Source organism: Oryza brachyantha, chromosome 8 (assembly GCF_000231095.2).
Source record: "Oryza brachyantha chromosome 8, ObraRS2, whole genome shotgun sequence".
NCBI lineage: Eukaryota > Viridiplantae > Streptophyta > Magnoliopsida > Poales > Poaceae > Oryza > Oryza brachyantha.
Window position 1 is genome coordinate 14,302,711 of NC_023170.2, and position 17,795 is coordinate 14,320,505.

Sequence of the window (17,795 nt, forward strand, 5' to 3'; positions counted from 1 at the left end):
TTACGTCATAATAACATTCACATAGTAGATGCATACTTACACACTACCATATTAAATAGAAGATGCATACTACACATACCATATTAAATAGTCCTACGTTAGCCATGAAATGAAATATGGCTTAGTTTAAATGTGGAGAAATTCTAACTTTTGCCATTAGCAAAGCACTTGATTCTATATGTTGCCATCAATAAACGTCAATTAAAAAAATATCATCAAACACTTAAATTTATTTAAGAAATACAATCGACTTAAGTCTACCATCCATTACTCTGCACTAGGTCCATTCCATGTTTTGGATATTCCCAAGGTACCCTTGGCGGTTGGCGTATCATATACATCTGAACTCGTATCAACCAGGATGACTACAGAATAAATAATGGCAACAACTCTATAGTTCACTGTGAAGATGACGACGACTGAGTGTTTACAAGATGGGACGCGACCAGTCTAGGGATATGGAGACGATGGCATAGCAAGTTCTTCCGATCGACACGATGGGTAGAGAATCTAGGCAATGATGGTCAAACAAGCTAAGTGGTCAAAGCCATATGCAAGCTCACACTCACGGACAATGCATGATTGTCACGGGAGAGCTTTGTCGAGGTCATGGCAGAGGGGTGGATGCCCTATTTAGGAGAATCTCCAGACCAAATTAATTCTCTTTGTGCTCTAGCCGATTCCTCCTCCATGGTCACCTCTAGTTTGTATGTTGGTTAGGAACGTATTTAAGAATTCGGGCCCTGATGCATACCATAAAATTAATGGGAAATTACATCATAAGAATAATAATAAATAGAAGAGTAAATGTTTTTTGTATATTGTGTTATATATATTAACCAAAGTTGCACAATCTACTAGAGATACTTAACACTTTGACTTCATACTCAGTGGACAACAGTCATGATCGTGCCTAGAAATAAGAGTGATGTGGCCATTCAATTTCCTTTGCTAAATAAAAGATGTATTTGTTACACCCTAAAATGTACGCTTATATTATTGTCATTGGTTATATCTGTAGAACAAGAAGGAAAATAACTTTAAAAACATAGAGATTCCAAAAACAATATTGGAACACATTGCCGTCAATTAAAACATGAAAAATTTAGTAGACCTAATTTTTATAGCCCGATGTGATGTCACGATTTGCACATAGCTGTTGACATGGCTATCGTTGGTGAGGGCTAGTATTTCCTTAGCGAGGACACGACAAATATCAAATTATGTACTAAATCTATGCAATTTGTCTTGAAATACTTTTGGCAAAGTGTCAAAACAGCTCTCATGTTAAAGAATACTACATCACACATACATTAAAACATAGCCATATACTAAAAATAACTCAAAACTATAGAGAGACGAAGTTAATTTGCGACAAAAACCGCCGAGGAGGAGTAGTAATATGGGTTCGAGCCCTCGAGCCCATCAGCCAATCCCATCACCAATCACCAATCACCAAAGAGCTGCACACCGAAAAAAAGGCGCCGTGCACGTCCAAACCCCGACGCAACGCAACACCGTCCATCCGACGCGGTCACGCGGGCTCCTCCCACGGCGGGTCCCGACCGATCCGCCCACGGCACGTGCCCGACGCCTCGGATGGACGGACTACGCCCGTACCGTACGCCCGGCCCGGCCCAGGCCACGCGCCTTCCCAGATCCGGATCCCCCACACCCGGGACCCACCACCCAACCCCTCTACCGGGTCCACCCCCCTACCACCCACCAACGACCCAACACCGGAAGCGGGCCCCACCTGTCTGTCAGTCGAAACGAACGGAACTGGTCGTCTCTACCGGGTCGGGCGCGCACGAGCTGGATCCGACAGCCCCCCTGCGGCGCCAGTTCGCTCGCGGCTGTGCTGCCCGGAGGAGAGGAGAAGCTGCTCACCGCCGCGGCCGCCCCGGTGGTTAGTATAAGAGACGACTCTCTGTCCCCTTCCCCTCTTCTTCTTCTTCTTCCTCCTCCTCCGCCGCCGCCGCCTTCCTGTGCTTCGATCCGAGGAGTTTGGGGAGCGAAGAGAGGCTCTGTCAAGAACCGGAGGAGAGATTGTTCAAGAATCAAGATTGTGAGGGGGAAGAGAGAGGGAGGCTGACGAGGCGGGGCGGGACGGCGCGGGATGGACGGCCACGGCGGCGGCGGCGGCGGCGGTAAGCTGACACGGACGCCGTCGTCGCTGCTCCGGTCGCCGACGGTGCGGACGCCGTCGTTCCAGGCGGTGGCGCTGGACGACCCGGAGCCCGACGACAAGAAGGCGCAGGCGAAGAGGCCCCGCCTGGCCCTTCTCCGCCCGGCGGCCCACCGCCTCCGGCCCGGTCCGGCCCACTCCTTTCTGCTCATCGTCGTCGCGCTCCCTCTCCTCGCCCTCGCCGTGCTCCTCCTCCGCCGCGACGGGCACCACCTCGTCCTCCTGGCCGCCGCCGCGGGCGCCGCGCTCGCCGCGGCGGCCGTCGTCGCGCGCCTGCGCGGCCGCGTCCACCGCGCCCCCGGGGGGTTCCCCGCCTCCGTCCGGTGGTTCATCGGCGAGGGCGACGACGACGAGCAGCAGCAGATGAAGGGGAAGGGGAAGGCGGATGGCCCCGCGGTGCGGGAGGGCGTGGAGTTCTACAGCAACGGCGACTGCTACGAGGGGGAGTTCCACCGGGGGCGGTGCAGCGGCAGCGGCGTCTACAACTTCTTCGGGAAGGGCAAGTACGAGGGCGACTGGGTTGACGGCAAGTACGACGGCTACGGCGTCGAGAGCTGGGCGCGCGGCAGCCGCTACCGCGGCCAGTACAGGCAAGGCCTCCGCCACGGCCACGGCGTCTACCGCTTCTACAGCGGCGACTGTTACGCCGGCGAGTGGGTCGGCGGCCAGAGCCATGGCCTCGGCGCGCAGACCTGCTCTGACGGCAGCTCCTACGCCGGCGAGTTCAAGGGTGGCGTCAAGCACGGCCTCGGCTGCTACCATTTCAGGTAATCGCCATCACATTGCATTAAAAAATCCCATCTTTGGGCGTCATTCTTCCACCGCCCAAACTGTTCGACTTCTAATTCGACCAAAATCCGTTGCAGGAATGGTGATCGATACTCGGGGGAGTACTTCGCGGACAGGATCCACGGCTTCGGCGTGTACAGCTTCGCCAATGGCCATTGCTACGAGGGCTCCTGGCACGAGGGCAAGAAGCAGGGGCTAGGGATGTACACGTTTCGCAACGGCGACAAGCGGTCCGGGGAATGGGACTCTGGAGCTCTCAAGAATCCATTGCCCCTCCCCGATCAGGCCGTGCAGCGTGCCGTGCTGGTACGACACCGATCTCACTACACATTCTTGCACACAATTTGCTTCATGAAGTCCAACTCCTTGCATTGTGCATTTCAGGCGGCGCAAAGAGCGGCAGATAGCGCCTTCCACCTCCCGAGGGTGGATGAGCAGGTGAACAGGGCCGTCATGGCCGCGAACAGGGCCGCCACGGCTGCCCGGGTCGCTGCAATCAAGGCAGTGCAGAACAGAATCGACGGCAAATTCTGCCACACGGAAGCGTGAAATGTACAATAGAGTAGCGAAGGATTGCAATGGCTGATCGCCCGAGGTTCGCGACCGGGGCGGCACAACCGCTCGCCCCGTGTCGGAGAGGTCAGTGATTCAGTATGAACGGCAGCCACCAAAGGGCTGAGCTGCTGCTTGTTTCCATTCCACGGATTGTGCCTGGTTTTGGTGTCCACTGAATGATGGTCATGCTGTAAAGCTGTAGATAGCTCCGTTTGTATCAATGGTGGGGGTGATCTTTCGGCTCAATGTGTATCAAATTATCAATGGCAGAGGGGTCATCTTTCGATGGAGGTGAGTATGTGCATCTTGTACATGTGTGTATGCGTGTGCCTTCTTCCTCATATCCGTGCTCCAAGTCGAAATCTTGCCGGTTTATTTGGGCGGGTGGCGCCATGTGCTGTGATTCTCCCTGTGCAATTCTACTTGGAAGGATGCACATGAGTGACTGTAGTTTCTTGAGGCCCTGAAGCTCGTGGCAACTTGAAATTGCTGTGTTGTTGGACCCCTTGCTGCAATATCTCGCTGCCTCTTATCTTCTTAACCCAATATTTACTGGTACTGAGATGTTGAAAATGACGAAAAGGGCTTGCAGCAGAGGACATGAATAAATGGAGACTGAGACTGCAAATGCTAATGCTGTGCTGTACCGTGGGTCCAGGACACCGCTATAAATTGTTCTTTGGTGTCTCGGGGACACAAATGCAGAGGTGGCCAATGGTCGCACGACACTGCCAAACCAATCATCCGTTGTGTTACTACGTGATAAGCCGTCCTTTTCTCGGCCGTATCATGATAGTGATAGGTCAGAAGTCCCCATAATTTCATTTATTCGTTCATTCATCCAGTTGGGTGCTTGTTCTTGTCGAGGTTCCTTTTGTGCATTGCAAACATGGAAAGGCAGATCGGGTGACAAAACACGAGCTATGCTCGCTTTCACCTGTGAAATGCCCAGCGTCAGAATTCAGGATTTCGCCTGGGAATTCACCAGTTTGAACTGTTGCTTCAAATATAGATAGATGAACTGGAGTTGATCTAAGATATTGGAGGCATTTGCCTGTGTTTCAAGGAAGATCAAGTTATTCCTGATGATTGGTTGTGCTCCAAAATTTTATGTTGCCTCCATTATCTAAGGTGGAAAAAATGAGTTGCATTTTTTTTTCATAATTTAACGTCTTGTTTATGCTGATATGTGAAAACTGTTGCTTGTGTGACATGCATACGCAGACAAACCGTTTGGATATATCGAATTCCAGCAAGATCTTGTATTTTTCAATCGATAATATCATGATTTGATTTGATGCCAGCAAGTCCAGCATCGATCATGCCATATACTAATAGTCTATGCTTACGTTCTCTCACATTAAATACCAAGGCCATGTTTAAAAAATATGATTAATTTTTGCTGATAATCTGAAAAGATTCCCACATTCCAAACAGGTCTAAACAGATTTATCTCCTTTGATTTCAGCAAGGGGATGGACACTTCTGTATTTGACCCAAGATCAACCTGACCTGCTATTGTAGCTTTGGGAGCATTGCAAGCTCCTCTTCTGCAACTCTGCCTCCTGCCAAAAGATGGCCGCACTGAGATGTTGCTGAAGAACTACTCCAGGTGCCCCAGTTTAATCACCTTTCTCCCCAACTGCAACAAACCCTATGAACAATAGATAGTAGTACTACTCCATAGTTACAATGATTGCTCGCACATAAGCCAATAAATCATTTAGTGCTTGATGGGAGCACCTTTCCTAAGGTGGTGTTTAGATGGAGAAAATTTTTAGTTACGTTAAATGTTTGACCGGATGTTGAAAGGGGTTTTCGGACACGGATGAAAAAATGAATTTCACGGTTGCCTAGAAACCGCGAGACGAATCTTTTGAGCCTAATTAATCCGTTATTAGCACATGTTGGTTATTGTAGCACATATAGTTAATCATGGACTAATTAGGCTCAAAAGATTCGTCTCAAGATTTCTTCCATAACTGTGTAATTAGTTTTTTGGTTCATCTATATTTAATGTTTTATTTAGGTGTCCAAAATTTTAATGTGATGTTTTTAGAAAAAAATTTAGGAACTAAACAAGGCTTAATTTTATTTAGAAAGTGTCGTACTTTGACGTCCTAGATTTATCATTCTAACATGATGTTCTAATCTGCGAAAGAAACACTATTTTGACGTCCCATCATGGTGACATGTCAAAGGAGAAAAAAAAAAACCAGCAAAACCTGTGGAGTGCGACGTGTCAAAGGAGATAAGCACCGGAAACAAAGGGCAATCATCCATCCAGTCATCAGTTCATCACTGGTCCTTCGGCTAAATCGATCCATGTGTGGCTTTCCGTTGATGCGTCGCTTCTCTGAACTCTCCATTTCGTTTTGTTCTCTCTTGCACAAGACGGTTTCCACCATTAAGGTGCTATGCTAATTATGGGCATGTTCCCTTTATCGGCTTGATAGTCCCTGTCTCTCCCTTTACTTCTCCCCGTCTCTGCTGTTGAAACTAGATTAGATTGCTGCTGCACATGCTAAACGCTTCTCTTAAATGCAAAGCAGCCCTAAATCTTTATAGGATAACTCCCCTCTGATTACTCGTTGGTTTTGACTGGAATGAATATGATTTTGACCGTCAATCATTGAGCAGCAGAAAAGAATAGCTGTAAATGCAGAATAGTAGGAAAATGCGTTCCATTATAAATTAACGCGTTTATCTTTTCGCTTATATTTATGCTTATAAGATAACATTTAAATTTTTTAATATTAAACTTGAAGTTGATTTTGTTATTTTTCTTCATAGTTTATTTTCAACCTTTTTTTAGATTGCTAAGAACACGTATTTAAAAGTTTTATTCATAAATTATTTTTTGTTTGTAAAATATGCTGTTTCGCGTGGAATAAGCAAAAAGATAGACACCTAAATTAACTGTACCGCTTCTGTGAAAATTTTATTGGTCAAAGTATAATTAGTAAAAGTAAAAAACGATAAGTATTTATAAACAGAGAATAATGCATCTGGCCGTAGACAGATCGTTGGGAAATAAACCAGATGCTACCATCTTTCTGATATCATTTTCCCCCCTTCAGACTGAACTGTCTGTGCTAGCTGATTACTGATGCTGTACCTTGCATTGCTTGTGGTTAGCTCTTGTTGCAATCACTGAAAAAGTGCAAATCCAACAAACTTTGCAGAAACACACTCTCCCTTGCCTCCAGAAAGAAGCCATGAACCAAAGCCTTTTGTTCTCTCGTGTCACCTCATGGTTTAGGTGCAACATGTTCCAACAGTTGCAAAATCTCTTCGGCTTTCTGATCATGTGCGAGAGGGCCTCTTGTGTCTAGCACGCTTGTTAAAGGTGTCACATATCTGTCACGGCGAAGTCCATCCTAGTGCAACTTTCATCAGCGTACAGTCCACTAGATGGACGATGAAAGTAGAAGCAAGGGTCAAAAGAGAAAAAAAAAAGCTCAGTGATTGTCTCAGAGTTCTGAACTTCTAATCGGCAGACCAATTTCAATTCATGATCAGCATCTTTTGAAGGTAGCATTTGATATAACTGCTGACTTTTTGTCAGCTAGATGGATGATGAAAGTAGAAGCAAGTGTCAACTCAGTGATTTTCAGGCGATGTAAACTTCTACTAATCACTAATCAGCTAGGCCAATTTCAGCTCATGAGTGCCTTTTGACTGTAGAATTTCAGATAACTGCTGATTTCAGATGTCATCAGCGCATCCTGGAAGCGCTGAAAAATTGTTGAATGCAGTACTATATCTTGTGCAAAAGTACAAATCTGCCTCTGTTAAGAAGTACAGATGTACAATTCTGTGACATAATGAGGGAAAACAAGGACATGAAGCTTCTTATGAAAAACAAACAATAATTAGTCTACACCATATATTTTATATCCCATGCACAATCAGCACACAGTACTAAATACTATACCAGATGGTTAGCATCTTGCTGATAAAAATGAGTTGACTGCTTTATTATGTATTTCGTAGCTTCTGTCATTGATGACTTATTATATACTACTAGTTCTTATACTAGTTTATACAGGTAATTTGCCTGCTTATCTCGCCTAGTTCATGACAAATACAATGATTCGTTCACCCCGAGTATTTAATAAGTGAGTGATTTAACAGTACAATGATGCTATATTGCAAAAGAACTGAGTTTTGGACATGTATTTGATTTAGATCATTGAGCAGATTATTGCAGCGACATATCTATTTGATGATGGAGATAAATTAAAATATGATGAATAAAATCAACATTGAGCTTAAAACTAGCTGCCTAAAGAATGTGGTAGAATGAAGTTTCTTTGAAACAATCTACTATCTTAGAAGCGTGGAGTGTATAATCCATTTCAATAAACTGCTAAATAAGCTGAAAAGAACATGGCCTAAGAGGCATCGAGTTTGAAAAGGAAAAATCCTATACTACAAGATGAGACTGCTGGATGAGATAAGTTGTGAATTAAGTTGACAAAATGCAACTTACTCTTCAAATTACTCTGGTTTTTAATAGATGATGTTGTCGACTTTTGGACACATGTACAATCATATATCTTATTTAATTTTTTTTGTAAGTATGTAAGTCATACTTAAAATAGCTTTAATGATAAATGTCAACGTAGCGGATATGACATACCCTACGATCATAGAAGAAGGGGCGGGCCTAGTAAGGCCCACCAGGGCTCACTGGACACCAGGTAATTTTTGTGTCAATGTATAGTCTATGTATATATATCACATGGGACACCCCAACAAAAAATTACTGGACCCCGGAGCCAGTATACAGCCCAATAAATCAGCCAATAACTAGAATCTGCAATCTCATTTAGCCCAACTAAAGCCCATCCAAATGCTAGAGAAGTGGAATCGACGTTTGCATTTAGAAGTGTGTCCAGGTCGCTTCATATTTTCCAACGCAAAACGCTATAGGTTCTCCTGCTCCTTTTCCCCTCCATGGCTCCATCGTCAATTCGTCATCGTTCTTTCCAGATCTCATGTTTGTGTGATTGAGCCGACGAACAAGAGCAACGTAATGCACACGACGGCGGGAGGTAGCAGTGCAGCAGCAGGCAGTCGACGCTTGATCTGATCTCCTACCAAGCACCTCTGGTGCTTGGTAGGAGATCAGATCAAGCGTCGACTGCCTGCTGCTGCACTCCTGCCTCCCGCCGTCATGCGCATGACGTGGTGCTTGGTGGGAGATCAGATCAAGCGTCGACTGCCTGCTGCTGCACTGCTGCCTCCCGCCATCGTGAGCACGACGATGGAGCCATGGAGGGGAAAAGGAGCAGCACAACCTATAGTGTTTTGCATTGGAAAATACGAAGCGACCTGGACACACTTTTGAATCCAAACGTCGATTCCCCTTCTCTAGCATTTGGATGGGCTTTAGTTGGGCTAAATGAGATTGCAGATCCTAGTTATTGGCTGATTTTTTGGGTTGTATACTGGCTCCGGGGTCCAGTAATTTTTTGTTGGGACGTCCCATGTGGTATATATACGTAGACTATATATTGATAAAAAAAATTATCTAGTGTCCAGTAACCTCTGGTGGGCCTTATTGGGCCCGCCCCTGGTTTGAGCGGATGGGAGTGGGATCCCGTTGTATAACATTTCCATTAAGTATAAGTAAAAGTCAAAAGATAAGCGTGAAAGATTACGCTGTCGTGGTTCGCTTTTTCCGCTGATATGATGAGCCATAGACTATGAACATACGATGAAAAAAATTGGCAGCCGGTCGAGGGTCTATTGCCCTCTAGATCACAAGGAATTATCTACTCTCTCACATGGGATTTGATTAATCTATTCTAGAGTCCTGGACTGTTCCCATCATTCCATTTCCATCTGCCCAGCCCACGACTCTGGAGATCTCCTATCACACGGGTAATAAGTAGGTTGCGGACAAGCCTAATGAGCAGAGAGCCAGAGAGCATCGGACGAGACGAAGGCATGCATGCAGTCAACAGCCCAGGCGTTTCAGACCACGCGGATTAACATGTTTAGGATGCGTTTAGATTTTAAAAATTTTTGGAATAAATATCACGTCAGACATTTGCCCAGATGATAGAAAGAGTTTTCGGAAACAAATAAAAAAATAAATTACAGATTCTGCCAATAAACTGTGAGAGGAATATTTTGAGTCTAATTAATCCGCCATTAACACATATTGGTTACTGTAGCACTTATGGCTAATTATGGTCTAATTAGGCTCAAAAGATTCGTCTCACGATTGCTCTCCTAACTGTGCAATTAGTTTTTTTATCTATGTTTAATGCTCCATTTATGTATCCAAAAATTCGAGATGATGTTTTTAGAAAAACTTTTTAAAAACTAAACATGGCCTTAGTCAAAATTTCCCCCCTGTTCTTCTTCGGTCTCCTCGACCATCTCGACGGCGTCCCTGACCTGATCAGCTGATCTCAGTCCTGATGTGTTGGCTCTGCTCTGCCTCTTCCTCTGCTGCCATGCCATTAGAGGACAGTAGCACCAATACAATGTTCTTCAAGCAAAACCACCAAAAGTCATCGCGGTCTACGACGATGAGTCTGACGGTTTTACCATTGTTGTCTCCCATTTTCTTCCTGATGATGCAATCAAGCATCCTGTTTTCCTTTTTCTTTTAACCTTTTCAAACTGTTGCGACTTCAGACAATTGTTTGCCTGCAAAGTACAGACGAGTAATCTGACACCGTTTGATGATTAACCGAGCTATGGTCTCAGTCAGCGTCACTGACACAGTAAATAGGTTTCGTCTAACCTCACCAACCGCGAGAAATTGGAGGAGAGAACTCACGCGTCACGCCTAACTCGGAAAACGCAGTTCACAGCTGTTTCTTCCGAAAAAGAATACATAATTCACACCTGTTGTTCTTGGAAGCAAGCATCATTCTTTGTCTGCACCGTGCTAAGATTAACGAAAAGTTGAGGTTGCTGTGTCCACTTTGCTGATCACTCAAATCTTAAACACAGGAAATGTAACTGCTGATCTGAAAAGTGTCCAGGATCACATTGGATTCTACCTTGTATCTTCTTACCACGAAACTCAAGATAGATTCAAGCTGGCCCATGTCATCTTGTCACATGCTGATTCACAGGTCTGTTGATATCGTTTTAGGGGACAGCAACTGGAGGTTAGTCCTATAGTATTGTGGAGTATCTGACCACAACAGTGTGCGTATATCAAATATTCAAATTCACCTGGCAACTCGTGGTGGTGAAATCATGGTTGTTTTTTTTTGTTGTGTCGAATTATTGGCAAATATGATAAAGATGTTGATTGGCTATGCTTAGGTGTTTTGAGAACGAGATATGTAGGGCATCTGGTCAGACGATGAGGAGGCCAGTTTGTACCATCAGGAACGCATTAGACCAACAGGGATCTAGGAGGTCAAAATTTGAGTTGAACTTTGGGGAGCTCGAGTTAATTTTAATATTGATGTTTTCTCGAGTTGATTTTGAAGGAAAAGTAATCAAATTTGAAGGGAAGGATGAGGATAAATTAGGGTTAAGAGTATAGTCCTAATTGACGGATTCCCCAAAACTCGACACATAGGTTTATAACATCCCAAACATTCAACCAAGTAACCAAGTTAAAACAACCCCTTAAACATGGGGCCCTCAGGGCATGCTCAAGCCTCAACCTCACACTTAATCAGGCGTGTGTCTTTCTTTGGTTTTTCAGGTTTTGAAAGTTTTCTTTGATCCGGTCAAATCTGTATTTTTGGCTTCCCCTGTCATTCGTCATTCGTCGTTTTATTAGGCTCGGTTATCATGTTTCAATCTTGCCGTGACAAAAAACGAAAAAAAAATGTATTCGCTTTCAAAGAGACATGGACATGGCGGCAATAAGGGATAACCAAACTGAATGAAAGCTCAACCATGGCGTCCATGCTTGAAATAGATTAAAGGAGCAAGTACCATTTCTTGGAAGAAGGCAATGCCACTTGGGTAGAATCCGAGTCCCTAACTACTTCCCTTGTTGTTTCTTGTAAACAAAAAATTAAATATAATAACCTTTTGTTCGTTTCTCTATTTTTTTTGAAAGACTTTTCCTCTAGCAAGAAGACAAACAGCCCAGCTGAATGGTCTCAGTTTGGGTCCCAGTTAGTACACCACAATAATCAAACCTCAACATCAACACACATGCTACACATGGAGATGAATGAACACTGTTTTTATTTCAATCCAATGAACAAGTAACAGTAATAGAAAGAATTACAAAAATCTCAGCTATACGAATGTCGTCAAAACTCTCTGAAAAAAAAAGTGATAGAAGCATCAAACGCATGGCAAAAATGAGCCCTACGTAAGATGCTGCTTGTGTATCTTTATTGTACATCAGGCGACAAATGCGCCGCTAATTAATATCGTTTATGAGGGTAAGGCCGGAAAATGGAGACATCTCTGTTGTTCACCGCCTGAAGAGGCCTTGCGTTGTTCTCCATGTTCTGCAAAAGTACGGCAAATACTTGAATTATCAGCACGAAAAAGTTTTAGAAAAATCAACAAAACAGTTGGATCTTATATTGCCTCAGCATTTAAACCTGTTGAAATTTCAACCGTCTTCTTCCTCCACATTTCTATGGGTCTACTGTTTTCAAGTCTACTATTACCACGTATAATAGTTGGTCTATTAGTCAGACCACAGCACACCAGCCTGAAGACTTTAGGGCTGTCGTTTTCATATTATGTTTTCAGACAAAACATACTAAACCGGTCAAGATTGACAGTGGTTTGGGTTTTTTCATGTCAAAATCATGAAATTCGCATGCTTTTAAGAGGGAGAACAGCAGAAATTAAATTTGAGCAGTTTGGAGAGAATAAAAGCCTTACATCGTGCACTGCTTCCCTGAGAAGCTCGAGCTGGTACTTCGACACGGTGCGAACCTGCAAACGGAAGCAACAAAACACATCAGGATCGACAAAATTACAACTTTTCGTTTCTAGAAAGCAGTAATAAATTCAACATCGCTTTCGATAAAAGCAAGAAAAACAAATATACATCAAGAAGAGAGAAAAAGAATTCATGAATATGACACGACAGAGAACACACCAAACCCAACTGACCGGAAGCCACCCCCCACAACCAAGAACACGACACGACGGTCATTATCTTTTGCTTTGTTTATCAATTTGGCCATGATCAAATCATTTACAACCTCATAAAGAAGAAAGGAGAGAGAAAAAAAGGGACAAAAAGCCCAAAAGATTCTTGATGTCGAATACTAAAATGGTGTTTAGTCAAACCTACCCTCTTGACAATCGTCCAGATCACTCCTTCCGTGCAAGGCGGCGTGGTGAGTGACCCCATGTAGCGGTAGTACACGCTGGCCCTGCCTCTTGCACCCCTCGGATCGATCACTCCCACCTTCTCCTCCTTGTCCTCCTTGTCCGCGATCATCCTGAGGTATGGCTCCATCTGAAAAAAAAAAAGAAGAGATCATGTTGGATTCGTTAAGAGCTAGCTGGATTTTCACTTACAATAATGGCTTGGGAGTGTTTGGATGGACCTTTTGGAGGAAGCGGTCGGGGCGGCCGACCTCGTAGAGGAGGCCGATGACGGCGGCCTTCTTCTCGGCGCTCTCGTGCACCATGTGCAGCTCCATGTCGTACCTGCGCCGTCGGTCATGGGGGGAGAGATGAGGTTAGTGAGTACGGCTCGCTGACGACGGAGCATTTAAGGCGCGGCGATGTCAACGGTGATTAAAGGAGGGGTCTAGCTAGCTTAATTAGCTAGCTAGCCGCCGGGTTCGTCGGCGGCGGGCGGGCGTGGACGCACCTGCGGCCGTCGACGCTGTGCTCGGTGGGGGAGTGCCAGTGCAGCTGGCGGAGGTAGTACGCCGTGCCGTTGATCACCACGCTGCCGGCGTCGCCGTCGAAGCGCACCATGATGTCGTGGCCGCGGTTGACGATGGAGGCCTCGGCGGCGCGGTAGGAGTGGTCGAGGTAGCCGAGGTCGCGCACCAGCGTGACGCGTTCGTGGGACAGGTCGATCGGCGACTGCATCTCGCCGGCGCCGCACTGCGCCCACTCCGGCTTGATCTTCCCCCAGTGCTCCGGCCCCTTCTCCTCGCCGCTGGTGTAGGTGAACTCATCCTCACGTTCTAACCACGAATCCAACCATCCAAAGAACATCAGACACAGCCAAGATATCACCCCACAATAGCATCTAAACAACTATAAATCATTTACTTACCGGTTTCTTCCTGTGCTCTCGCAGCGGGGACACCGCCGGCGAACAGGAGGGCGGCGGCCGCAAGGAGCACGAGAAGATGACGAGTCGAACCCATGTGTTCTGCCGCTGGTTTTAGCTATGAAAACTTGAGCGTGTTCGTCTCGTTCTCCTCGAGCTGATGGGGTTAGGGATCGATGATGAAGAATGGAAGCCCTGCTCGTGCTGCATATATACACGAGGAAGGCGAGAAGGTGTAGGTAGCGTCACCTTAGTTGGAACGATTCAAATCAAACCTTCTATTGCTAGTCTGCTACTGCAACTGTTACCGGGATGGTCCGTACACCGATACATGTATGTAGTCGACGCAGCAAGTAGGATTAAAACTTTGTTTTTGTTTTACGCCTTCTTCTCTCGGTACGGATCCGAAATGGAGGCCATTTTTATATGGATTATTATCGTGTATACGTAGTCCACAAGCGTGCAATTCAGTATCCCGATTCATATTCACGCTGGCTCAGACCAATGCGAGGAGAGGGCGACGGATTAGGGTCCACGCTAGAAGGGGCCCATTACCTCTCCTTGGTGTAAGCACAACACGCTCGGCTATACAAGAGAAACTTAGAATCAACTCTGCTTATAGGGTAAGCATAACACGCTCTTGCTGCCAAATAACAAGACTCTAAGGGAATAGTGGAGATACTTCTGCGAAATCAAACCGAAATCTCTGCAGAAAAACTTAATAGGACCCCTGATAACAACTTGGTGGCACATCTGAATAGAGAGAAATAGCAGGTCTTCAACAATAAGCACAACACAGCCATTCAAGTAGCCCACAAAATAAAACTAGAGATAGATTTAAAACGCATGGCCTTTCGACCTCCCTGAGAGCTTTCCCCATTTTCTAGCAGCTTTCTCCCAATGTAATCTCGTTTATTTTCTTTTCTCTTTTTTAACAACTTTTACCCCTTCTAATATATTCCGGCAGGCCTTCTGCCATCCATCGTGTTTTCAAAAGAAAAAACCTCGCCTTGGTGTAGGGTTGGCAACATGGCGGGGCGGGGCTAGGGAGGGCTGGAACACCTCTGGCCCCGACCCTGAATTTCATCCCTGGCCCCTGGCTCCGAATTGAAATTCGGGGAAAATTGGGTCCCTGCCCCCATCCCTGGCCCCGAACGGGCCCCGAATTCCCTGAACACATAGTAGTGGTATAAATGGAACTCACACATCGGTGTGGACAGAGGGTGCGTCTCGTCGGCATGCGCATCGGAGCGTCGGAGCAGAGCGCGTCCTGTTGGCATGTGCGTCGGAGCAGAGCGCATCCTGTTGGCACCGGGCACAACGGCGTCGGGCAGATGTGGACGGTGGGACCGACGCCGGCGTCGAGCAGATGGAGGGAGGCTTCGGGCGTCGGGTGGGGGACAGCAGGCAGACAGTAGGAGGTGGACAACAGAAGGCGGCGGTCCAGCGACGGTGGGCGGAGGAGGTAGCGCCGGGCGAAGGTGCTGGCGCCCAGACCGAGGGGACTCGGGGGAGTAGAGAGGGGCGTTGTTGGGTGAGGGCGGGGGCGACAGTCCGGCGGCGGGTGGAGGTGCAGGCCATCCGAATGGCGGGGATGGCAGGCGATGTCACGGGGTTGCGGAGAAATAGATATTAGAGAACGGGAGTAGACTAAGGTTTACTGGTTTAGGTTGTTTGTTTTTTTTGTTGGGCCAAAAGCCCTGGCCCAATATTTCTTTTTTTAAAAAAATTTCAGGGTCCCGCGGGATCCTCGCGGGTAATTTTTTTCTCCGCCCCGGCCTCGAAATATACGGGGCCCCAACCCCGATTTCCAACGGGGCCAAAATAATCCCCAGCCCTGGCTCCATTGGGGCGGGTCCCCACTGGGGCCTGTCCCCGACGGGGAATTTGGCAACCCTACCTTGGTGAAATATCGAGAAAAATATATATTGTGAATAGCATTTATCTTAAAAATATCATTAACAATTTTGCTTTAATAAATAATGGTAGAAGTTTATTTCTATATAAAACCCAGTAGGTATTTTTCATTAACAATTTAAGATATTTATACTATATTAATACTTTAGTTTTACAGTTATATACTATATTAGTAATGCTTATTATATTAGTAATACTTATTGATGTGATTGTGTCATATGACTAGTATCTTCCGATTTTGTCAAGCTGAAACGATACCGATCCTACCAAATATCTTAATTTTTACGGTATCCCAACCTTCATATTCACTTTCACATGATACTATGATCCCGATTCTACAATTCCTACGATCCTACAAAAATTTTATTTAAATAAGTTGGATCGGAAATAATGTGAATAAGTATGCAAGTTTTATATTTATATAAAAATATGTACTTTTAAAAATTTGACAGTGTCGTGATTATTCCAATTCTACGATACTAGCAAATAAAAAGAGTTCAGATCCCCATTTGAAATAAAAAACGATCAATTCTAGTACCGGATACTGATCTCAATCGGTGTGTTGCATACTACCTCCGTCCCATAATAATCTTAATTTTCATTTTTTCGTGTCCAATGTTTGATCATTCATCTTATTTAAAAGATTTGTGCAAAAAACTAAAAAAGTTAGTAACGACGTATAAAGTACTATTCATATTTTATTATCTAGTAATAACAAAAATATTAATCGTAAAAAAATTCAAATAAAACAAATGGTCAAACGTTCGACACGGAAAAAACGAAAAATAAAATTATTATAGACAGAGGTAGTACTACCATACTGGCTGACGTCTACACTGCTACGGCTGCAAGCGATCGACGTCGACGGCGACGAACTCGTCAGCTCTTTTCCTCGTCTCGTTTCCTCGTTTTGTTGGAACGCGCGCGCGCCGGGGGTGGGTCACGTGGTCAACTTGGAAGTTGGAACGCTGTTTCTGCTCGGAAGCGATAAGCCGATTGGATCATCAGATCAACCGAGAGGAAAAACGAAGAAACGGACGAGCAGATGCACTGCAGAGGATGGACGTAGCTCTGCAGATCAAAGGCGATGTATTTACTTATTTCTAGACGCATGGACCGACGGATGATGCATGCACGAACCTGCCTTTGCCTGGGCGCGGCGGGCAGCGTTTACTCCGGCAAAGATGGCACAGTGTAGCTGCGTAACATGTGCGCGAGACGACGCGGCCGGGCACGGTCGAACGAGCCGCGACGACGACGAGACGGGCCGGCGAATGGCAACGCATTTCTGGTTGACCGCACGCGTTCGGCGAGCCCGGTCGTTGGTTGTCGCTGGTGGCTTTCGGTCACTGCATGCGACACTGTGTTAGTACTGTACCTCCGTATCATAATACATGAGAGTTTAGTTATGCAGTTATATAAGTTGAAATCTCCTTTTTTTTAATAATGGATAAGTTAAAATATCCTATATTATAGGACATATAAGATTATAGTTATTTAGTTATATAAGTTAAAATCTCCTATACTACGAGACGAAGGTAGGTGGTGTTGGGCACTGCACTTTTTTTTTTCAAGTTCTCTTGTTTTCTAAGTTCACATTATTTATTTTTTATTTTTTATACTTAATAATTAATTAATCATATATTAAACACGGCTGCAGTAGTACTTAAACAAGAACGTGCACCGGATGTATGTGTTGGACGCCTTGTACCTGTGCGTACGTGTATGTAATGTACTCCTAATTCCTAAATGGTATAGTAGCTCTGATCGATCAGGCGTGTGTTGCCATGAAAAGTGTGAGAACACTACCTTGCTTGGTAGATTATTCTGCGTCTTCCCATGTATTTGGTGGCGAGCGAAGACCGTGGATCACATACCGGTCGCTTTAAACTACTAGTACTACGTTTTTTCTTGAGACGGCTTCCCAAAGCCTTTTTCAAAAACATTCCATCAAATATTTGATATCAAAATAAAGCATTAAATACATGGACATTAAAATTAATTATACAGTTATATATAGGGAAAGGGAAATCGTAGGACGAATCTTTTGAGCCTAATTAGTGGGTGATTAGCCATAAGTGCTACAGTAACCAACCGGTGCTAATGACATATTAATTATACTCAAAAGAATTCGTCTTGCGGTTT

General features: G+C 45.2%; 2 protein-coding genes across 3 annotated transcripts; one reads left to right on the forward strand and one right to left on the reverse strand.

Moving 5' to 3' along the window:
- The first annotated feature begins 1,864 nt into the window (after positions 1-1,864).
- On the forward strand, positions 1,865-5,355 carry LOC102718947 (junctophilin-1-like). Of its 2 annotated transcripts, XR_005812383.1 has the most exons (4): positions 1,865-2,955; positions 3,055-3,283; positions 3,362-3,823; positions 5,001-5,355. XR_005812383.1 is itself a non-coding variant. In XM_015840149.2 (3 exons), the coding sequence occupies exons 1-3, from the start codon at positions 2,120-2,122 to the stop codon at positions 3,524-3,526; spliced, it is 1,230 nt and encodes a 409-aa protein (XP_015695635.2). In that variant the 5' UTR covers positions 1,865-2,119; the 3' UTR covers positions 3,527-4,047. The 2 variants fall into 2 exon arrangements, 1 of the variants encoding a protein (XP_015695635.2); XM_015840149.2 differs by lacking the exon at positions 5,001-5,355 and having other exon boundaries at positions 3,362-4,047.
- A 6,340-nt stretch (positions 5,356-11,695) lies between these two features.
- On the reverse strand, positions 11,696-13,923 carry LOC102708549 (alpha carbonic anhydrase 7-like). Its single transcript, XM_006659426.3, has 6 exons — positions 13,737-13,923; positions 13,320-13,644; positions 13,051-13,153; positions 12,792-12,959; positions 12,374-12,427; positions 11,696-11,988 (listed from the first exon to the last, which is right to left on the reverse strand). Exons 1-6 carry the CDS (start codon positions 13,828-13,830, stop codon positions 11,902-11,904), a joined length of 831 nt encoding a protein of 276 aa, XP_006659489.1. The 5' UTR covers positions 13,831-13,923; the 3' UTR covers positions 11,696-11,901.
- Between the last annotated feature and the right edge of the window lie 3,872 nt (positions 13,924-17,795).

Coding starts and splice junctions, on each gene's coding strand:
- LOC102718947 (XM_015840149.2), top strand. CDS start 2,120: ATGGACGGCCACGGCGGCGGCGGCGGCGGCGGTAAGCTGACACGGACG. Junction 2,956..3,054: donor CTCGGCTGCTACCATTTCAG/GTAATCGCCATC, acceptor AATCCGTTGCAG/GAATGGTGATCGATACTCGG. Junction 3,284..3,361: donor CCGTGCAGCGTGCCGTGCTG/GTACGACACCGA, acceptor TGTGCATTTCAG/GCGGCGCAAAGAGCGGCAGA.
- LOC102708549 (XM_006659426.3), bottom strand. CDS start 13,830: ATGGGTTCGACTCGTCATCTTCTCGTGCTCCTTGCGGCCGCCGCCCTC. Junction 13,154..13,319: donor CACAGCGTCGACGGCCGCAG/GTGCGTCCACGC, acceptor CCGACGGCGCAG/GTACGACATGGAGCTGCACA. Junction 11,989..12,373: donor TCAGGGAAGCAGTGCACGAT/GTAAGGCTTTTA, acceptor GTACTTTTGCAG/AACATGGAGAACAACGCAAG.